Source organism: Podarcis pityusensis (assembly GCF_964106645.2).
Source record: "Podarcis pityusensis genome assembly, chromosome: 13".
In the NCBI taxonomy this organism is placed as follows: domain Eukaryota; kingdom Metazoa; phylum Chordata; class Lepidosauria; order Squamata; family Lacertidae; genus Podarcis; species Podarcis pityusensis.
Window position 1 is genome coordinate 42,999,363 of NC_138038.1, and position 22,562 is coordinate 43,021,924.

Genomic DNA, 22,562 nt, shown 5'->3' on the forward strand with positions numbered 1-22,562 from the left:
GTACGCCGGCTCCCTCGGCCAATAAAGCAAGATGAGCACCACAACCCCAGAGATGGGCAGAACTGGACCTAATGGTCAGGGGTCCCCCCAAATAACCCAGAGGTGCATTTTAAATAAAAGCACACATTCTAATCATGTAAAAACACACTGATTCCTGGACCATCTGCGGGCTGGATTTAGAAGGCAATTGGGCTGGATCCAGACCCTGGGCCTTAGTTTGCCTACCCATGGACTAGCCTTTGGAATCCAGGACAGAGACGCCACCCACTGGCCTCTTCTGCTGTTAAAGTAAGCACCTAGCACATCTGGAATATACCAGCATAGGAAGCAGCCTTGTGCTGAGTCAGCCCATTGATCCAGCTTACTCAATATTGCCTGCACTGTTGGGCAGCAGCTCTCCAGGTTTTGGGGTAGCCCTTTGTGGAGATGCTGAGGATTGAATCTGGGACCATCTGCTTGCAAATGAGATGCTCTCCCACTGAGCCTCAGCCCTTCCCAAAGCACGTGGCTATATATCACCATATGAAGTAGCCTTTTACTGCCTTAGACCATAGATCTGTCTTGCCAAGTAACGTCTTTTCTGGCTGGCAGGGGCTTTCCAGGGTCTCACATGGGGGTCTTCCTTTGCTGCCTGCCTTCCAAGATCGTGGAGATTGTGAGGAACAGGTCTGGGACCTTCTACATGCAAAAGCAAATGCTCTGATGTTGATCTATGGCCCCTTGTAAAGAGCAGAAGTGAGCATTATGCCCTGCATGGGAATGCCACCATGGCAAAACTCCCCTGCAAAGGTCATATCTTCCAGCACCATTGCATTCTTATTATGTACACAGGCCTTCAGCTGCTAATGACAGGGAGTGGAGAAACTCACTATGTCATAAAACTACCTTGCATGGTATGTGTTCCCAAAGGTGGAGGGGTTGCTCATCATGGGGATACCAACTGCAATGTCACATATGCTCTATTTTCCAGGAATACATCAAAGGTCTCTGTGCACCAGAGCTGAGTGAAGAGGTTTACTACCCCAAAGACATGCAGTGCATATTTCTGGGAGCCCAGGGGTTGTTCCTAGACTGCCTCACCCAAGGGACATCTGCCAACCTTACTTTCCTTCGCCCTGGCACTCTGTTAGTCTCCGGCTTGGCTGAATCCTTCGTCATGGCGCAGAGCCGGATCCAGGACTTTGTGGAAAAGCACCAGAAGAACCTCAGGCTGCCTGAGGAACAGGAGACCCAAGTCAAACGGGCCTTCCTGGAGCTGGTGGAAACCTACAATGACAAACACGCTATGGACCTCTTGATCCTTCCCACCTCGGTCAAGGAGGAGTTGCTCAGTTTGGTGAAGGAGATTCAGGAAGAAGATGGGGAGCACAGGCAAAGGAACAGATGTTGGGCACCAAGCCTCGGGCAAGACCATTTGATGGGCTGGGAAACTAACATGGGTGGTGGCGGCAGGCCTCAGTCTCCAAGTAAAAATACCTTTGGCTTGCCCATGGGACTCAGTAGAGTCCAAGAACAGAGTAGAACTGGAGACTCTACCATTGATTCGCCTGCAGGCTTTGCTAGGCCTGAAGCATCTCCTCACAAGTCCCCACAAGAGGCTACACAACCGCAGTACTCTGTCAGGCCTCGAGATGTTAGGACTGACTTGCCTGTCACGGTTGGTAGGCCTCAAGATCATACTCTACCTCAGGTGTCAAGGGTTGACTTCTCCAGAGGCTTTGGTGAGCCTGAATTCCCCAGTAGGCCTCAGCACGACCTGTCTTGCTTGAATGGTCCTCAGGGTTGGCCTGAGGTAACAACCCCCACGAGGCCAGCACTTCCCAAGAGTTCCCCTAAACCTATTCCAAATGCACAGGCTCGGTTTCTTCCTGGTTACGGAGGCCAAGCTGAGTCTTTGCAGGATCGTCACGAGGGGAAGAATGTTCTTTGTGCAAGGGACTCGAGCCCTGCCAGCTTGCCTGAGGAAACCAGTGAAGAGGAGCCATCGTCAGATGTCCTGTTGTCATCGTGGACGGAGAAGGAGTTCAAAATGAGGCTGAACTTCTTTAAAACCATGGGCTATGAGGAACGGGTGGTCAAGAAGATACTCTTGGAGGGAGGGGTATGTGAGGCACCTTCAACTATCCTGGACAGGGTCCAGATGGCAGAGGCGTCCCAGAAAGAAGGGGTTGTCCTCCCTCAGATGGAGCCTGGGGGAAGAGAGCGCTCTCTCTCGCCACCAGAAAAGAACCAGGATGAAAATGAGTATCTCCGGGAACTCATCAAAGCAGCTGCAGCCAACTGTGGCCACTCGCCAAGCGAGATCCCCACAGAGATACAGACAGGAGCCCCATTGGCAGGTCTGCTGAGGCGGCTCAATGAGAAGGGGGAACACCAAGAGGAGGCTGAGGCTGCAATGGGGGCCTCAGCAGCAAAGCTAGAACATGGAGGACACCTTGGTGCCTGGAGGGCGGCCATCTTGAATCACAGGGAATCTTCGCCTCAGAGGCCTCAGGAGAGAGGGGGGAACAGTGGGTCCCCTTTCCACGAGGGCGTCAGTTTGTCCCCAGTCAAGCCAGAATTTGCTGCTTTCTCTCCTTCCCCCAGTGGTCACCTGTTCTCGACATCCGATTCTGAGGGGAGCCAGTCGGCAGAAAGCAGCAGCTTAGGGCTCCCCCACCAAGGCTCTGTTCCTACAGTAACCGGAGCCCAGCGCTTTGAGGAAGCCCTCCTGACTGAGTTCAAGCTCAAGTTGGCCAACACGCCAGGGAAGAAGAACCTACGGATGATCATCATTGATGGCAGCAATGTGGCCATGATGTGAGTGGTGTGTTTGTAGGGAGCCTGGGAATGAGCTTTTCCTATTGGTATGGCTGTGGTACATGAGGTTGTTATAAACCAGAGGTAGCTATCTTGTGGACATTTTTTCAAATGTTATTGGGTTCCAGTACCTAGCCATCCAAGCCAGCCTGGCAAATGGTTAAGGATGATGTGAGTTTTAGTCTAGCAACTTCTAGAGGGGATGCTGGGTTGTGCAGCTCAATCTTTTCTTTGTTGCTCCTCCCTTTTAAGCGCCTAAACAAACCAAGGAGGGATATAGCTTAGTGTTACATATGAACCTGATATGGTGGTTTGTTTCCCTTTAACAAGGCTTAAACAATGGTTTGTATTGGTCTATGGATTGTGGTTTGTCGGGGAAAACATACCAGGGTCCTAGGTTCAGGCAGAATGTTAAGTCAAGAGGTGGAGAACCTGTAGCCCTCCAGATGTTGCTGGACAGATGTTCCCCATAATCCATAATTGACCATGGTGTTTGAGGTTGATAAGAATTGGAGTCCAACAACATCTGGAGGATGCAGGATCTCTTATCTCTGGTTTAATCCAAGGAGATTGTCTTACCATAATGTGTGAAACGAATGTGAAAAGAAAACGAATAATGGTGAATTTGTTGGGGTGTCTTTTAAACCCCATCTGCACATAACTGCTTTAAACAGTTTCTCACAAAGAATCCTGGGGACTATAGTTTGATAAGGATGTTTAGAGTTGTTAGGAGTCCTTTGTTGCCCTCATAGAGGCATAATCTCCAGCGTGGCTGTGGTAGAGTATACCATCCTGAAGGCCCCAATAGCCCCTGTTGGTTGCTGTGGCTTTCCAGATGTTAAGACTGCAGCTCCCATCTTCTCTAACTATTGGTCATGCTGGCTGGGGCTGATGTGAGCTGGGAGGCCCAACAGCATCGGGAGAACAGGTTCTCCATCTTGGAGATAGATAGATAGATAGATAGATAGATAGATAGATAGATAGATATAGATTAGATATAGATTAGATATAGATACACACACATACACAGTTATAGTAAAAAATGTACCTTCTAGGAATTCTGCCTTGGCTGGCCAAGGAAAGACTCATCTACATTTGTAGCTCACCAGTTCTCTAAAACAGGGGTTCCCAAACTGGTCCATGGACCACCTGTGGCCTGTGAGCTTCATTCAGGTGGATTTGTGTTTAAAGATGGGAGATGGCACATCCATCATATTAAATATTCATATTGACTTTTAATTGTAATTTTTAATGCTACTTTTATTTTGTATATATTTATATGAGAAATAAAAGTAATAAAAAATAGAACTGAAAATTATACTGCATACAGCAGGCAGAGAAATCACTGAGTGGTTCCCCAAGATCTTCAGCAATTTTCAAGTGATCTGTGGGGGGAAAAACATTTGGAAGGCACTGCTTTAAAACACGCAATGCTGCTAACCCCAGGGTTATCCACACTTTCTCTTCTCCCACTGCTCTCCCTTGAGAAAACAGCTCTTTAGTATTCATTCGGAGCAAACAGCATCTTGGGTTTCCCCCAGATTGCCATTTGTTCTGATCTATCGCTTAAAGAGCAGTTTTTCCCTTTGAAAGGAGCGGGGCAAGGGGGAAACTGCTTGGATTTGCGCCTAGAAAGTGTGGGTCAAGCGGAATACAGCTTGGACCCATGCTTTTTACGATCTGCTGTGTATCTTGCTTCCTTTGCTGGGATAGCCAGTGGATTCACCTAAGTGATTCTTCTTATAGTCCTGCCATTTTGAGTGTCATCATCTGTCCTCGTAGGCACGGTCTGAACCAGTTCTTCTCATGCCGGGGCATCGCTCTGGCCGTACAATATTTCTGGGACCGTGGGCACCGGGAGGTGACTGTCTTAGTACCTGCACATCGGATGGAAGAAGACTCCAATGTGAGAGGTGAGAGATGGCTGGCTCCCACCTATTGGGTGAGAACTCAGACGATATTTTTGCGGGGGCAGTGCTGTTGCTTTTTAAAAGCCATTAACTGATTATTTGGATTGATCTGTGTGTTATTAAGAAAGATAGGGCGATCTGCTTTTAACTGATGCAGAGAAAAGTGGCCGCAGGCCCCCCGCTGTCAGAGGGAGTGAGCCTCTGAAGACCAGTTGGTGAGAATCCTAAGTGAGGAGAGTGCTGTTGCATACGGCTTCCTATGGGCATCTGGTTGGCCACTGTGAGAATAGGATGCTAGATTGGACGGACCTTGGTTCTGGTCAAATAGGGCTCAATGTGTATGTTCTCACGTTATGCTCCATTCTTAAAAGAGACATTCCCTGCTATTTCGAAGATCAACTAGAACACCTCTTCTAAGACAGTGCCAGATGTATCTATTGTAGCTTTGAGTGTGAATAAGTATTTTCATTAAAAATAATTAGGGATGGGGGAAACCTATGGCCTTCTAGATGTTATTGGGCTCTAGCTCCTATCAGTTCTGACTATTGACCACCCTGGACAGAGTTGTTGGTGGTTAGGGTCCAACAACATTAGGAGGTCTAGAGATTTCCCCATAACTCATGCCAGCATGAGAGTTTTAATCTATCAACATAGAATCATAAAATGGGAAAGGGACCCCAAGGGTTGTCCAGTCCCACCCCCCATAGCAGGCTATGCAAGCATCTGGAGGGCACTAGATTAGGGAAGCCTCCCCACACTTGGGGGAAGAACATCTGCCTTGCATGAAGAAGACGACTCCAGCATTCAATCCTTGGCATATCGAGGTAGGACTAGGAGAGAACCCACTGAGGTTGATGGACCCAATGGTCTTGCTCAGTTTAAGACAACCTCCTGTGTTCCTCATGAAAGGCCACCTACCTACTGAGGAGTAAGTCTTAACTGGAACCAAGGACACTTACTTCCAAACAAACATGGATGAGATCAGGCTGCAACTGCCGCAGCCCCAATAAGAAATGAGGAGTCATTGAATGTGATGTTGGTGTCTCAGCTTCAATGCAAGTATCATTCCTCTTTGGTTTTTTTCCTCTCCCTTTTCCCCAACCACAGAGCAGCACTTTTTGATTGAGTTACAGAACCTGAGCATCCTCTCCGTCACGCCGTCACGCAAAATAGATGGGAAGGGCATCGTGCCGTATGACGACAGGTCAGCAGAGCTTTCTGAACTTACCATAAAGGCAATTCAGCGTTTCTCTGTATCAGACATGGCAGAGGTTCGCCTGTCGGCACTGAGTGGCTGTTCCCTGTGTGAGCGATCTCCCTGATCTCCCCCTGCTGTTGGTCTGCCTGCTGCGAGATCATGGAACGTTCAGCTAAAATTTTAAATATTGGTGGGGAAGGAGTGGAATGCTGGAGCTCAGTACAGCTCTGCAGGAGAGACGAAAGGTCTGTTTGGTCTGAGAGTTTAGCCAAAGGTTAGACAGAATTGAGGACCCACTTTCGTTTTTGGCTGGAACACCAAGGTCCACCCCAAAAAATCAAAGGAATGACATTGGGGGCGGAGCCAGATGCAAAGTGGTCCTGGGGTGATGGTGGAGCCAATTATCTGCTGCGCCCCATGAGCTCATGCACTGTGATGCAGTATACATTCAGATCTTCACCTGCGTTACTACAGAACAATAATTCCAACTGGCTGATTTGTGTGGGGAAGAGAATCCTTAACTTGGGCATAGGCAAACTCGGCCCTCCAGATGTTTTGGGACTACAACTCCCACCATGCCTGACCACTGGTCCTGTTAGCTAGGGATGATGGGAGTTGTAGTCCCAAAACATTTGGAGGGGTGAGTTTACCTATGCCTGCTTTGTTGTTGTTGTTTAGCTGTTTAGTCGTGTCCGACTCTTCGTGACCCCATGGACCAGAGCACGCCAGGCACTCCTTTCTTCCACTGCCTCCCGCAGTTTGGTCAAACTCATGCTGGTAGCTTCGAGAACACTGTCCAACCTGCCTGCCTTAACTGTTGTTAAAACAACTGGGTGTCAGAAACCTTCAACCATTGAATCTCCTTCCTGTCCAAACCTGTTTTAGTCAATCAGAACGTTTCTGTGCGCTTGATTAGTCGGTGGAAGGGTTTGATCTCTTCTAAACCGATCAGTCAATAAAACATTGCTGTTTCAGTTTTTCGCTTTCTTCAAGGCGGTGGTGGGGTTTTTGTGTGTGGCAGAAACTGATGAAAATATCCTTTGTTTCTCTGGTCTTGTTTTTTTTTTTTTTTTTGCTTCAACTTGGACCTTCCCTGGGATTTCCCCCAGGTTGGGCTTTCCAGATGTCAAGTCACCGGATATCGCTATGCTTTGATGAGGTCACAAGTACGAGGGTTTGGGGCAGAAGTAGGAAATGACTCTGCCAGCAGATGGGCCCGGGGTGGGGGTGGCAGGCATGATTTTTGAGTCATGGTGTAACTGACAAGATATGAAAGGGTGGTTATCACAGAAAGGAACTGAAGCACGTTGTGGCTACCAAGACACAGAGTGAAATTCTGAAGTGATGTCAGTCACACCACAGAGAGTGATATTCCAGAACCAAATTCTCAAATGTGTTCCGTTTCCTTGGTATATTTTTATCCTTCTCCTTCCGTTATTTCCTCACAACAATCCTGTTAGGTAAGTCAGGCTGAGAAAGGGGGCTAGGGCCGGGGAAAGCTGTGACCCTTCCAGCGTACTGCTGCACTCCAACTCCCATCAGCCTTAGCCAGTATGGCCAAATGGATGATGGGAGTTATAGTCCGGTAACATTAGGAGGGATTTGAACTGTGGTTTCCCCAGTTGAAATCTAACACACTAGCTACTGTGCAATCCTGGCCTGGAGTGGAGGATGACATCATCACAGTGGGTTTTCATTGGGTTCCAGTTCCAGTTTTCATTGGGTTCTGTGGCGAACCACTAAAATTTAAAAATAAATTCTATTTGACAGGTGTTTTCTTCCCTTCCTATACCCGCAGGTTCATGCTCAAACTAGCGGAACAGACCAACGGCGTGATCGTCACCAACGACCAGTTCCGGGATCTTGCGAAAGAGTCGAAGAAATGGATCCGAATCATTAAAGAAAGGTGCTGTGGAAATTGGTGACAGAGTAGCCTTCTTTTTTTTCCTTTTGACTTTCTCGATTGTGCCAGGCTTTCACCCTCAGTTGAGCAGGGCTGGGGAGAGTAGGAAAAGGATGTGGATATATAGCCCTCCTTCTCTGGAGAGCTTTGGTTGCTGTTTGATCTGTGGCCTGGGAACTGGGTAGATGGGGGAAGTTGAAGAATTGTACTCTGGCCCCTGGGCTTAGTGGTGAGAGGCTCATTCCCTGGCATGTCCAGAAATTGCTTTGGGGAAAAACAACAACAACCTGCCTGTTGTTGTGTATTTTACTTACGTATTGGTTTTTTAGTTGCAAGCTACCATTTTGGCACAGAAGTGACCTGTTAATTAATAAATGATAAAAACAACACCGAGGTAGATGAACCAATAGCCTAAACTTGTACACACCACACATTTAAAGCACATGACCAAAGAATCCTGGGAATTGTAGTTTACCTCCTCACACAGCTACTATTCCCAACACCCTTAACATTGTTCAAACAGCTGAACTGGCCTCCCAGAGCCACAGTTCCTGGAGTTCCCTAGGAAAGAGGGATGATGGTTCAAACACTGGGAATTATAGCTCAGCACATGTAATGAACTACAGTTCCCAGGATTGGGGGGGGGGGGAACCACGACTATTAAAATGGTGTGTAATAATGTTTTAAATGAACCGTGCAGATGTGGCCTGAATGCCACTTCTTTCTCTAGGCAATAGGAAGTGCCCGTCAAACTGGTTTGGATTAGGGCCCCATTGCCTTAATACGTCCCATCCATCTTTACGTTACTCTTCTTGACTCTGTTTCTTGGTGTACCATCCAGCCTTCTGCAGTACATCTTCGTGGGGAATATTTTCATGGTTCCCGATGACCCCTTGGGACGAGACGGGCCCACCATAGCAGAATTCCTGAAGAAAACCCCCAGGTATGCACCCACACGTGGAACAAGTGATCTAGCTGAGTGGAGTCGGGAAAGGCATTTAACATGTTAAAAAGTCTCCATGGGCCGGAGCAAGCAGCTGTCCCTAGGAAAACACCCTTTGTTTGTGTCCCCCGCTTTCCAACCACAAAACAGAAGTATATATATTTCAGTGCATGGTGACACTGCTCCATCTTGTGGCCAGAGAAGTATGTGGGTTGGAGCTACAACAAACCTGAGTGGAAATTATACTGCCACATATCCTTCCAAGTTCAGGTTGGCTTGCAAAAGGGTTCAAACGGCGGTTGATATTTTATAATAGTAGCATTGAGATTTAGGATACGAAAGGGAAGAAATGGGGAGTGGAAGGTAAACATAGGTATTGGATATTTTATATTGCTGCATAATGGCCAGGAGGCAGCTCTTGGGACAAAGTTAAACCAAATGGCAGGCGGTCCCAGGGAGGTCGATTCCATGGGCCTTGCTTTCTCGCCTCTCTGCCTGAGGCAGTTATGAGGAATGGTCAGTTATGGAGGCAGTTCGGGGAGGAGAGGAGCTAAATAGCAGTTGGGTCTCAGAAAAGCCAAGGTAGCGGACCTTGCTGCTTCTACTTTTTTTAACCTTGCCCTCTAAGGCAGCCTCAAAGAATGGCCAATGATGGAGGCAGCTCTGGGAGGGGGTGGTCAAAATGGAGGGTGGGACCTTGTGGCAGAGAACACCTCACTGTCTTGCCCTGCAATGTGGGTTTCTCCCCTGAAGCCTTGAACCTTTTAGTTAAAAGGGTTGTCTCCACCATCTAAACCCTTCCTTCCTGAAACCTGCTTTATGTCCCTTCACCATCGCAGGACCAAGGCCCCAAACTGCCACTCCTTCGCTGGCCGGTCTGTGCCTGCGTCTGTCCCCGTGGGCCGTGCATCGCAGACAGAGGTCCTTCAGCTTCGAGACAGGAAGCCACCCGGAGGGTTGCTTACGGATCGAAGGAAGGGCCATAAACAGAACTCACCAGAGGAGCAGCTCCGGCCCAAGGACGAGACCGAGCGGCTGAGGAGAGACCTCCTGGAGATCTTTGTGGACCAAGACAAGAAGGTTGATTTTGTGCTCATGCGGGAGCCCTGCTGCCATGACCTCAACAAGCTTTCGGAGGCGATACTCAGCCTCAATTTCTGAGCCAGAAAACTTGTTGTCTCCCAAGGGGGCTGTGCATTTATCCATGGAGCTGCATCCAGAATGGGCTCGCCCGTGCTGGTATGACTGGTTTTTAGCGCCAGCTGTCTGTTCCTGAGGGATACAGAAGAACCTTTCGCTATATAACACCGTGTGGTTATTTTCCCTCAGAACTCTCTTAGTACGAAAATCACAGAGCCATTGATGGTTCTCCTCATTAGCCAGTAGCAATAATGATCAGTTCAAAAAGCACCTAACATTAAGGTAACTCAGGGTTTAAGATACTGCGTGCTGGGGGGTAGCCAACAGTTGTGCTTACTGGATGTTGTTGGACTCATCCCTGACCATTAGTTGTGCTGGCTGGGGCTGATGGGAACTGGGAGTCCAACAACATTTGGAGGGTACCACATCGGCAAGTCTATATGGCCAGCCGAAGCTACACAGAGCAATACGCCCCTGCCCTTCAACCTGCATGGTTGGGCAAGTCTTCACTGTGAATTTAAACTGATTTAACTGTCATGGCCTCCTCACACTACCACAGAATTGTGGGAAATGTTCCATGAGGCAGATTCCTGACAGGATTCTCAAGCCTCCACACAATATTACACCGCCCAGGAGTCTGTGGGATAAAAAAAATAACATGGCAGTTATATTAATTCCAGACCAACTTGAGAGAAGTTTTCAGATGTCTTAGGGTTAGTCTAAGGACAGCTCCTTGGAAGGCCCTTGTACACCTTCCCAGTTAAGGAAGAAATCATAATGCGACACGCAAGGGCACTTATTCATAAACTGGAACTGTTTTAGATGATTTCTTGGGCTGAACGAAATGCCTTTTTACCGTTTAAATAATCTGTCCCATAAACATTGTTGAGCACACTTCCTGAATTTTAAGACAGTAAATATATTATATATATACATATAATATATATAATATATATATATATATATATATATATATATATATATATATATATATAACATTCTGAGATTTTAATTTCTTAAATTTAAACCCAACATGTAGATTATAGTGTGCTCTTTCGGTTTGGGATAACAAATTATTATTTTCAGATATATATATATATATTTCCTTTAAAAAAATGAAAAGAAAATTCTTCTCCGTTACTTAGAAAATAGCAAAATATCCAATTCCATTCCCAATCAAGGAAAAGAAGAAATTTTGTTTTGTTTTCCTGGAATGTAAAAAACAAACAAAACTGGACTGTTTTTAAAAGCTAAGAAAATAAACCTGTTTTCTTGACCAAGCTACATGTTTGTTGGTCATGGAATGACAGAATTTGAAATTTTACAGGATTAATAAAAATTATTATTAAAAAATTAATAAAATATAGACACCTAGGAGCCCTCATACCAGACAATGCTCAGGAAGACTTAATGTTGTTATCATTTATTATTATTTGAACAGTAGTGGTTTCATGACCTCCACCAAGTGTGACACAGGCCCCTTCTACATCAAGAGAAGCCCAGCAACTTGTTTTACCGCCTGTGAAATGGGTGTAACAACGAAACAAACCGGAAGCACAGCCGGGGCAGGGCAGGGCAGGGAGCAAGCAAGCAAGCAGCGCTCTTATTGTATGCACAACCCCAACCAAACAAACATCAGATTCTTGTCGCTTAGTCCTGGCATCAAGAATCAACCGGTGGCAGAGGTATATGGGTGGGTGGCGAGGGGCTGCGGGTGACTTTCAGAGACCGGCAGTAGAGAAGGGGCTCTTTGCCCAACCCCAGCTGGTAATGCCACCAGTACAGCTTCTGACGGGGTTGCAATATCACCCGCAAAGCCTCTCCTTCCTCAGCTGCCTCCTCCCACTCTTCCTGCTCCGTCCGAAGCCCCAGACCACCGTAAGCGACGGGGAGGGAAAACTGGTGCTGGAGAAGGGAGGCGGCCAAGGATTCTGGATCCAGAGATCCAGAGACGCGGTATTTCTGACTGAAAGCCAGCTTCGAGGAACCAACTTTGCGGGTGATTTCATGGCTGCTGGGCATGGGCAGGTCTGTGGCGTTGGAGATCAGCTTGAGGCATTCCCAAGCCCCAAAGGCAGCCCCGTGGGTGTGGCCCAGCCCCCCAGGAAGGAAGGAGACCACATCAGGGTGGACTGAGAAGGTCTCCTTGGGCCCTGCCGCTGCAAAAAGGTAGCCACAAAGGCCGTTTTCTTCATCCATCCTTAAGCAGGCGAGGTGGCTGGCGTCAGCACCATAGTAATACAGTCCATTGAGCAGTGCCGGCTCCAAGCAGATCTCCTTAGCCGTGGCCCCAGTGGCCAGGTCGGCCACAGATAGGACCACTCCACGTGTCAGGAAAAAGATGAAGAACTGGCCCTCACAGAAGGCATAATGGTCACCTCCTTGGCAGCTGGGGTGCAGCGGGAGGGTACTGGAGGGTGGCTCGGAGCTCAGGTCAAGCACTTTGCAGAACGAGTCCCCACGGAGGAGGTAGATGGCGGAGCTGGTGGGGTCCCCCACGTAGTGGTCCCCACCGCGGCAGGCCGGGTGCAGATCCCACACTTGGAGGTCCTGCCCCAAACGGAAGTCGAGCGCTTGGAGGAAACAACCCAGGTCTGAGCGGACGACGAAGAAACCGTGGCGGGTAGCAAAGATGTCTGTGCCACGGGAGTCTGCCCGGGGCACAATGGCAGCCATGGATGTCCTGCGGTGGAGAGATGCGGAAGAGGTTCTAATCGACAGGTGTTAGCAAATACAGGTTAATGGAACCTCCAGGTCCAGAGGCAATCTATCACAAAATGTGAATTGCTGTTGCTGGTAGAGAGGGAAAGGGAAATGAGAAATACTTGTTTTAGTTATACAAAGCAATGAAGTGACCCTTAACTCAGGGCTGGGTCCTGCTGTGTTAAAAAAATGTGACATTCTGTGTCAGTGGCATCCAAACTGCATCAATAACACCTCTGTTGAGAACATCTTGTTTTTCATTATTTTCTGCCTCCTTAAAAAGCAACAATGATATAGCACAATTTATTCTGATTTGGCTCTAAGGTGCTGTGCAGAGCCCAGTGAAATGTCATTTGATTATTACCCACCTGAGATCTTGGATTTCTGCTGCCCGTGTGCTTTCTCAAGGAAATATTTGCAAACCTGTGGGCCAGAAGCTCATGTGTTTGCAGTTACACTTATATGCAAAGCTGAAATTCTCAGGAAGCTAGATTCTGCACCTGAGCCCACCGTGTAAGGCACCCTAACCTTACGGCAGATTCAAGCGGGAGATCATTACCCTACATCATTCAACAAGTTCCTACTGAATACTTGAACAGCCTGATTTGTCCCTGAAGTAATCTTGTGTACCCCTTTGTCTAGTTTGATTATGAGAAGTAGGGCTGGCATTCGAATCTCAGATCCAGATAGGTGTGCTTTGTTGTATCTGCAAACACTGTGCCATGACAGATGTTTTCATTTCATTTTCCTTTGGAAGCCAGCCATAGTTTTTTTCTAGGGCATTTCCCCTGTTTGCATAACTTTAGTATGCATTTGTGCCTAGGGCCTCGTTTCCCAGAGATTTGGCTTGTTAGCAGCACCTAACTGGACAATGTTATATGCATATACATTTATACGTTCCCCTGCCTAGATTAAGAATGCTGCTGTGGCAATTTGAGTTGCAAATACCGAGTACGCCAGGAATTATCTATAAATCTCAGTAAGACAACTCAGTTGGTACAGCATGAAACTCTTAAGGGTCGTAGGTTTGAGACCCACATTGGGCAAAAGGAGTCCTGCATTGCAGAGGGTTGGACTAAATGGCCCTTGTGGTCCTTTTCCAACTCTACAATTCTGTGATTTCATAAGCAAACAGTGTGTACAAGCTGAATACTGGGAAAGGTCGCAGCTCAGAGGCAGAACATCTGCTTTGCGTACAGAAGATCCCAGGTTGAACCCCAGCATCTCTGAACTTCCAGGGTGGCGCCACCGGCAATGGCGGACTCCCTCTGAACTGGAGGGACTGGCTCCACGGTAAACAGGGTCTACTCCGCTACGGCGAAGCGGGGACCCCTTCAAAATCACAGGCGGATGAAGCCTGTGACCGTGGGACTCGGCGGGCACCTTTAGCGCCCCCCCCAATCCGCTAAGGAACCCACTAACGGGCTCCGAAGTGAGGAGGGGGAAGCGGCGCGGTGCTGTGAGTCAATTGCTATTTCCGTGGAGCGAAGCCGCATAGCTGCTGCCGGAGAGCGCTGCCTTCTTTCCTGGGACAATTTGGACTCTAAAACAAGCACCCGTGAGTACTTAGAATTTGAACAAATGGGATATCAAATAAAGATTCGTGAGAAGGACAGAATCGGACTATAAAAAAATCTATTGAATTTGGTACGGAGCGGGAAGGGCTAAACAGGAAGTCACCCTTCCGTTCTTTTGTAAATAGAATAAAGCAAAGGCAATTTACACTAGAGCTCAGAAAATCTTCTTTAAAAGAGTGGATTTCAACATTTTAAATTGGGAATCTTTTTTTTGGACTATTTGAAGTAACTGCAAAAGGAAGTTATTTTCCTCCGTCCTGATCCTGGAGCGGGGGTGTCAGGACTGACGTGAGTTTACCAAGATAATTGTTTCTTGACAGACAGTTAAAAGAAGAGAAACTTTGTGATTCCACTGTTCCCTTTTGCATTCTAAAGGAATATATATGGACAAAGTATCTTAAGTATTTTGGGGGGGGGGAAGGAAACTTTGTAGCAAAAATAAACATAAGTCTTCCCCCTAGGGGGAGCTTCTGAAACTGTAACTAACTCCAGGGAATTGACAGCTGTTACAAAATAACCGTGGGAAAGTGTTTGACTGTGTAGGACAATGTTTTCAGAAGCCTTGGTGCGCGCTTTTTACAAAACAAATGCTCTACTGGAAGAATTACATGATAAGGTGAACTGGATGGCCATTTCGACTAGAAATCTTAAACAGGCAGTGGAATGTTTTGACCAGACTGTGGGAAAACATGTGGAGCCCACTCAGGATTCAAACCAGGAGTGTGTTTTGACAGAACAGGAGTTTGTGGCATTAAATCAGGAGTGTGTTTTGACAGAACAGACCCAACAGGAGTATGATCCTTTGGACTGGACAAATGAATTTGGAAAAAGCCAGATCTGGAAAGGAAAAGTTCGGTGTGGCTTGGAAATGGGGGGCTGGATTGACCCCCCTATGTTGGGATGTCTGGACTTTTTAAATATGGTAATGGGCTGCGATATGTTTGGGACTGTGGGGGCTCTCAATTTTGGAGGGCCCTTGAAACATGCTTTTAAACACTACATGGAATGCAGTGATGAATACGGAAAAGGGTCTGATCTGACGAGAAGGATTAAAAACATTACTAAGTTGGAGTTACCACGAGCAAGAGACATTGTCAAGCTGGAGTTACCACGAGGAGATAAGGGAAATTACAGTTATAAATATGAAGAAGAGCCGCGGAAGGACCATGGAAGTGACCTGAGGGCCTCGGACATAAGGTTACCGGGTTAGACTGATGGGAATAAGGACTGACAAATCCCGGAACCAGGAGGAAGGGACGTTGGATAAAGATTGGACTTGTCTATATCTTTCTTATTCTTTTTCTTTATTATTAGAATGTTTCATAAAGTTGATGAATGATAGAAAAATGTTGGAAGAAATTACCTGGCTTTAGTAAGGATGCATAAAGAATTATGAAAGAATATTATGATTATAAGAAGCTGGTAAGGTTAAGACTTAAGTTTTAAACTTTAAGGTTTATTTTATTATAGAAAGATAGGATTAAATTAGTCGAGGGTAATGTAATGATAGAATTTTATGAAACATGGAAAGGAAAGGATTTGCTGGGATAATTAATAACTAGAATACAAAGGAAGGGAGGAGGAGGAGGTCTAAGAAAGAAGGCAATGACAGTCAAGGGTCTGAAAATAATGAACTTGTTTTGTTTTTACTTTATTCTTTTTTCTGTATTTTTTATTTTCTTGTATTTTTACTTTTTGTATTTTTACTTTTTGTCTTTGTGTAAATTTTGTATCTTTTGAAATTTTAATAAATATCATATTTATTTATTTTTTTAAATGAACCCCAGCATCTCCAGGTGGGAATGGGAAATGAGCCCCAGTATGAAACCCTGGGGAGGTGCTGCCAGTCAGTGTAAACAATACTGACCTAGATAGACATGTGGTCTGACTTGGAATTAGATAGCTCCTTGTGTTCCTGTGAGATTGCGCTTTTAAGAGGAACAAAAACGGGGATCAAGGAGTGTGGTTTGCAATTCAGGCTTCTTGGGGGGGGGGGATTATTCTCAGCTATGGAAGACCAATGACCACTGGATGTTTACAGGCGCCAAGTGTCCTATTAATTAACCAGATCTGGCACAAGAAGCAGAAACACAACAGGAAAAGCTTTTCCCGTGCTGTAGGAGGTCGGGGATAACATCACTGCTATTATCCTTCTCCTCCTCCTGCCTCTCTCCACATCGCAAAGAAGCTGTGCCAGAATATGAAGAGAAAGTGGCAATCTTAAGAGAGAGTGTGCCATGGTTTCTTAAGCTGCAGAAGGCTAGGACCCCCCCAGATCCAGAATCCTGTGGCATTTCTGCAGGCCATAGGAATGGTGCGTGAGGGATTCTATTCCTGCAGGGTCACTCCTTGTGGGCGGAACTGGGCCAGGAACCCAGGAATCCTGGGCTTCTGTCACAAGGGCTAATTCCCAAGCCCAAGGCTTTATTTTCCATAGAGCACGCTGAAATGCAAGCTGTGAGCACAGAGTGCTTCACCCATCACAACAAGTTAATAATAATCACAGCCCTTCTTCCACTTCCCAGTGCAAAATTAGTGTAGTGGAGCTTCAAGCAAGAAGATACCCTCTAAAGCCCCATTCCAGTCATTCTGCTGGGCGGGAGGGGATGGGGAAGGAAACTAACATGCTTTTAGGAGTGATCTAATAATTTTTAGAAACCACCTGAAACTACCCCCCCCTTTTTACAATCAAGCCGTGTATAGCTTTCGTGAAAACAAACAAACAAACAAACAAACAAATAAATGACATCACCTCTCTCTCCTTCTCTTTCTTTGCCCCCGCCCCTTGACTAATTTTCAAAAATTGAAGGATTCGGCCTTTCTAACTCACGGTTGTTAGCACCGCCGTCACAATGCCCCCCACCCCCAGGTAGGAACACCTAAAACTTCTCTCACACACCCCCCCACGGCACCCCGCTGCGTGGTGCGCGGTGCAGGGCAAAAACAAACACACAACACAGCATGAGAGGAAGCCTGCAAGCGAGTGACAACAAGCAGCAGAGGTCGGTTGGAGCAAATGCAGCTGCAGAAAATCCTCACCTGGTTTGCAGGCTCTCGCGCCAATTTCACCAGGGCGCAGCGGCTTCCCGGACTGCAGTCGCTGACAGTCGGGCCACGGCAGCTTCCCGGAAGGGGCTGGCGGAGAAGGCCGGGCTCCTCGGCTCCTCCCTCCCGAGGGGGAGGAGACCCAAAACCAAACACTGTAAAGCATGGGTAGGCAAACTAAGGCCCCGGGGGTCGGATCGGCCCAATGGCTTTCTAAATCCGGCCGGCGGACGGTCCGGGAATCAGTATATAAAATGTGTCCTTTTATTTAAAATGCACCTATCTGGGTTATTTGTGGGGCCTGCCTGGTGTTTTTACATGAGTAAAATGTGTGCTTTTATTTAAAATACACCTCTGGGTTATTTGTGGGGCATAGGAATTCTTTTTTTTCTTCAAAATATAGTCCGGCCCCCCCACAAGGTCTGAGGGACAGTGGATTGGCCCCCTGCTGAAAAAGTTTGCTGACCCCTGCTGTAAAGACAAGGAAAGTTTGTGCGTAGGCGGAGCTCCCCGTAGCGGAGCTGGGGGCAGAGAGGAGGGTTTTCTGTGCTTCTTCATCGTTTGGGGGGCATAGGGCAGGTGCAAAGGACGGCCTCTATTCCGATAGCTTCCATCCTAAGAGGAGATCTAGGGGGAGATCTGCTCCTCCTTCAGCAGATCTCCGCCTAGATCTGCTCCCCCTTCAGGATCTTGGCGTGAAGCGAAGCCGCGGAACTGTTTGTGTCTCCTCGCCGAGCCCAGGCGTGCGGGGGGGCGTGCGGAAAAGTTGGCCACACCCCCGCCACACCTCCCATCTTTGGGCGTCGCCGGAGAGAGTTGGGGGGGGAGTCTACGTAGTTCGGCTTGGGGGGAGGGCGGCAAGTTGGTGTGTGACATTGCCCGGTTGTGTGTACGTGGGCAAATTCAGGTGGCAAATTCAAAAGTGCAGCCTCCCTTCGCAGCCACCCGCCTTCTGAGGTTATACAACCGGCTAAGATTATGCAATGATTATTAGGCATGTGTATTGCAACAAACGAGACAGATCTCCACGCTGCCTTTCAGTTAGAGCTGTTATTTTCGGCGCAAATATACGGGTGAAAAACTTGGAGCTTCCTTTGGCATGTCTTAATTTGTGTTTTCACCGCGAAGTTCCACCATACGCAACAGAACTTTCACTCGATGCTCTTGAGAACGAAGCACTTCGTGTTTTCAGAGTTCATGAGTGCTTAGCTTTGGAGAATGCAGTGGGCAAGAGACCATGCTAGGGTACTGGAGACACTGACCCTGCGGCAGAAATCCCAGGCTAGAATGGGGCCATAGCGGCTGGCTCAGTTTCCTCCAGTGAGCTTGAGGGCCCACACCAGTTCCTCCCCACCTACCCCGGTCATCCTATATTTGCATCTATGCAAATAAAGTTGCATATGCAAACTTGTGTCGTGAAACAATACCTCAAGTGTTTTACATACCAAGTAACGCCCCCTTGTTTTAGCTTTAAAGGTAAAGGTACCCCTGCCTGTACGGGCCAGTCTTGACAGACTCTAGGGTTGTGCGCTCATCTCACTCTATAGGCTGGGAGCCAGCGCTGTCCGTAGACACTTCCGGGTCACGTGGCCATCGTGACAAGCTGCATCTGGCGAGCCAGCGCAGCACAGAAATCTGCAATTCAAAGGCTGGAAGACAAGTCAGCCCCACACAATGCTCTGTAACACAGTCATAGACCACAAATTCATTCTTGCATGGTAAAACACTGGCTACCCAAGAAAAGAAAGAAAGCTGCAGTCCCTTTCTCTGGTAGTTTTGCTGTTCCAGGGTCCCCCAAGCCTCTTGAGTTCATTTGACCCCTTGGTGAGCTTGTAAACCAAGAAAATCTTTAATAAAAATACATTAAATAAATAAATGAATAAAGTTGTCAACCCCCAACCCAGATTCTTAGGAATGCATATGAAATAAAGCCAAGGAACATCAATATATAATCAACATTTATTAATCATCATCACTAGGAATCATAAAACACAAAAAATAAGGAATACGGCTGTATTGTGGAATCATAAAATGCAGAGGTTCCTCAGTGGGAAGGGAGGTGCACTCTGCACATGCCCATGTCATGTATTTCTGGGGCTCTGAGCTCCTAATTAATTTTTTGTGCTATTCCTCTAATCTTTTCTATGTCGGGGCCTTTTCCAACCCCATTCCAACCTATAGGTGTTTATTCACCCTCTGCATAAACCTGCCAACCCTAGAGAGTCAAGACTGACCACTCTGGACCACTCTGCTCTAATTCCCCGCATCAAGGCTGGAGGGGTGGGGAATCTATTTATTAAAACAACCACAGAAGGAATTCTCAATCTGTAGTGAGATTTGATGGGCCCTCTATTCAAGCAAGCATTAAAAGCATTTTATTAAGCTTTTGTACACACACACACACACACACACACACACCCATCCCCAGGAATTCTGTCCAATCAGGGATGAGGAACCTTTAGCCTTCTAGATGCTGCTGGACTGCAACACCCATCAATCCTGACCACTGGCTGGGTTGATGGGATTTGGTATCTACTAACATTGTGAAGGCCGCAGGTTCCCCCATGCCTGGTTTGTTTATTTATTTCAGCATTTATCAGTTGGTAGTGTACAGAAATACATCTAAGGGGGAAAGGGTGGAAAGCAATGGGGAGCTGGGGCCAGCTGTTATTTAGGATGAAGAAGGCAGGGGGACCTTGGTCGGTGGGTCGCAGCCAAGAGTGACCTCAATATCCCTGCAAAACAAGATGACCTCCTTCCCTAGCCCTAGCTGATACTGCCACACATAGGCAACATCTTCAGGCTGTAGTGTGAACGTCAGGGTTGTCTCCACCTCACGGACTTCCCCCCATTCTTCCTGCTCTGTGTTCAGGCCCACACCGCCACATTCGGTCGGTAACGCAAACTGGGCCTTGGCCAGTGCCACGGCGATGGAGCCCGGCTCAGGAGAATCTGGCAGGGCCGTTGCCACCCAGCTGCGCCCAACATCAGCCAGCTTTTCTGTGGCGCAGCCCACTTTCCGGGACACTTCCTGTAACCTGGAGACAGGGCTGTCAGAGTAGTTGTGGAAAATGTTCAGCAGCTCCCAGGCCTTGAATGCGTCCCCTTTGCTGAGGCCGAGACCTCCCGGCAAGAAGTTGAGGACACTGGGGTGGAAAGAAAAGACTTCTCCGCTGAAGTTATCCCACAGCTGCCAGTAGAGGTAACTGCGATGGCTTCCCATCTTCTCGTTGGACCACTGAGGGTGTCCTGACTGTGTGTCTGGATCTGGTTCCCCTGTGGTCAAGTCCTTGACTGCCGTCATGGTGCCCGGGCTTAAGATTATGCCAATGGAGCCACCAGAAACAACGAAATAATATTGCCCAGCGCAGCAGCTGGGGTGCAGGCGACGGGGCTCTCTGCTGGGCTCGGTGTGAAGGTTTGGGGTTTCCAGGAGTTTGTTGTCCCGGATGACGTAGATGGTGTTGTGCCAACGGGAGCTGAAATAGTGTTCGCTGCCGCGCAGGGAAGGGTGCAAGGGCCAGAGCTCAGCGCAGGGCGAGGTCGGCAAACCGGAGAGGAGCAGGTAGCAGTTCAGATCAGGGCGAAGAATCACATCTCCTGCCCTGGTGCTGAATATGTGGACTTTGGGGACTTCCTTCTGCAGAACCATCGCAGTCAAGACCTTTAGGGGGCAGAGAAGGAGAAACGGGTAGAGAATGAGAAAGTAAGTGACTTCGTTTTTAGAAATACTACTACTACTACTACTACTACTACTAATAATTTATACCCCACCCCATTGTGGCTCCCAGCAGAATTGATGATGATGACGACAACAACAACAACAACACCACATCAGACATTAAAAACTTCCCTAAACAGGGCTGCCTTCAGATGACTTCTAAAAGTTAGATAGTTGTTTATTTCCTTGACATCTGAAGGGAGGGCGTTCTACAGAGTGGGCGCCACTACCAAGAAGGCCCTCTTCCTGGTTCCGGTGCCCCATCACCGTCTAAGATTGTGCTGCCTCCCTCTCACACACAGTCCTCCTGTTACAAAAGATCTGAACTGCATCAGACTTTCACACGACGTGAGCAAATTCATCACCCAATAAACCAACAATTTATTTGCATATTGGATGTTACACTAATGGCGCAATGACCAACCACCTCCAGGTCTGGTGTGTGTTGCAAAATTCCCATTAACAGCAAGCCGGCGGATCTGTTGCCTTTCTAATCTAGTTTGCCCAATATGCATTGGAAATATCCACCTTTCCCTTCTGTGCAATGAAGAGTTCTGTGAAACCAGGAGGCCTGCATATTCCTACCTCAGTTAAGACAGTCCAATAGAAAGAGTTTGCCCACCTCCATTTCTTTGCAGACCAATACATTACAGCCCACTAGGTACTTAACAGCCACACTTTCCTACCACAGATTCATAGTTGGCATGAATTAAACACCTCTATTGAGGACAATGTATATTTTATTTCGCCAATAAAGGGCTGAGTGTCCTCATTCCCAGGAAAACCACTTTTTTTTTCATGGCAGGGCTTCTGTGTGCCTCCAATGCAAGGCAGAAATTTAACAGGTGCAGCATTTGAAGACAAAGTGGTTGGGGAAAACATCACCTGTTCACTTTCTGCCTGGCATGTAATTGTTTAAAACACAGGCAACCTCCTAGCGGCAAACCCTATGCAATCCTAGCCCCACCCGTCTGACAATTATTCAGTATATTCTATAACACCCCCACCTCCCCTTCCTGTTCTATATTCCATCTCCCTTCCCTCCATTCCATATGCTCACAGCTCTTACGCCAGGCGAGTTGCAGGCGGAGAAATTCTGGGTTAATGCAAGTCAGAAAGGCTTGTTTATTTCTAAGGGCTTTGGCTCCTCCCCTCTCACGTGACCCCGCCTCCCGAAGCCTCTCTATGCATGAACTCAAAGCGACCTCAGCACTTGTCTCTCGCAGATCGTCACTCATTCTTCCCTCCCCAACTCCACCAACTACGAAGTGGTGACTTCCCATAGGCTGGCTCCAAGATTCCCCCTTCCCTCACCACCCAATTTTCTTGAGAATAAGGTGGACCTCCTTATCTGCTTCATTCATATGCCAGAGGGTTGCTATCAGAGTTTTGCACAGAGCTGGTCTGTTGTGACTCTGATGTGTGTGGTTGTTTTTTTAAAAAACCCTCACTGTTTCCCTAAAAACTGATGCACCTTTCGTCCCTCCCATCCCTGAGCCTTGTTGGTCTTCAGTGGGGACCTGCTGGTCTGGGGCTGATGCGGCAAATCTCTCGGTTTCTATTGGAACCCCAAACTTTGCCTAGGAGTGTGTTAAGTTGTGGGTGAACATATCAGATGACACA

General features: G+C 47.5%; 3 protein-coding genes across 10 annotated transcripts in view; 1 reads left to right on the top strand and 2 right to left on the bottom strand.

Moving 5' to 3' along the window:
• KHNYN (KH and NYN domain containing) overlaps nucleotides 1–10,058 on the top strand; it is a 35,223-nt gene extending 25,165 nt beyond the window's left edge. For all 3 annotated transcript variants that reach the window (XM_080978156.1, XM_080978157.1, XM_080978155.1), the window contains exons 3-8: nucleotides 971–2,799; nucleotides 4,582–4,712; nucleotides 5,817–5,913; nucleotides 7,706–7,813; nucleotides 8,652–8,753; nucleotides 9,593–10,058. In XM_080978156.1, the coding sequence (XP_080834282.1) occupies nucleotides 971–2,799; nucleotides 4,582–4,712; nucleotides 5,817–5,913; nucleotides 7,706–7,813; nucleotides 8,652–8,753; nucleotides 9,593–9,914 (2,589 nt within the window). In that variant the 3' untranslated portion in view covers nucleotides 9,915–10,058. The remainder of the gene's footprint in view (nucleotides 1–970; nucleotides 2,800–4,581; nucleotides 4,713–5,816; nucleotides 5,914–7,705; nucleotides 7,814–8,651; nucleotides 8,754–9,592) is intronic.
• A 1,242-nt stretch (nucleotides 10,059–11,300) lies between these two features.
• On the bottom strand, nucleotides 11,301–17,327 carry LOC308461064 (uncharacterized protein). Of its 2 annotated transcripts, none has more exons than XM_080977660.1 (2): nucleotides 17,213–17,327; nucleotides 11,301–12,686 (listed from the first exon to the last, which is right to left on the bottom strand). In XM_080977660.1, exon 2 carries the CDS (start codon nucleotides 12,567–12,569, stop codon nucleotides 11,556–11,558), a length of 1,014 nt encoding a protein of 337 aa, XP_080833786.1. In that variant the 5' UTR covers nucleotides 12,570–12,686; nucleotides 17,213–17,327; the 3' UTR covers nucleotides 11,301–11,555. The 2 variants fall into 2 exon arrangements, with proteins under 2 accessions (XP_080833786.1, XP_080833787.1); XM_080977661.1 differs by lacking the exon at nucleotides 17,213–17,327 and adding an exon at nucleotides 16,041–16,266.
• Nucleotides 17,328–19,159: 1,832 nt separating this feature from the next.
• On the bottom strand, nucleotides 19,160–22,215 carry LOC308461279 (uncharacterized protein). Of its 5 annotated transcripts, none has more exons than XM_080978050.1 (2): nucleotides 22,145–22,215; nucleotides 19,160–20,882 (listed from the first exon to the last, which is right to left on the bottom strand). In XM_080978050.1, the coding sequence occupies exons 1-2, from the start codon at nucleotides 22,175–22,177 to the stop codon at nucleotides 19,890–19,892; spliced, it is 1,026 nt and encodes a 341-aa protein (XP_080834176.1). In that variant the 5' UTR covers nucleotides 22,178–22,215; the 3' UTR covers nucleotides 19,160–19,889. The 5 variants fall into 5 exon arrangements, with proteins under 5 accessions (XP_080834176.1, XP_080834178.1, XP_080834177.1 ...); XM_080978052.1 differs by lacking the exon at nucleotides 22,145–22,215 and adding an exon at nucleotides 22,009–22,144; XM_080978051.1 differs by lacking the exon at nucleotides 22,145–22,215 and adding an exon at nucleotides 22,000–22,132.
• Between the last annotated feature and the right edge of the window lie 347 nt (nucleotides 22,216–22,562).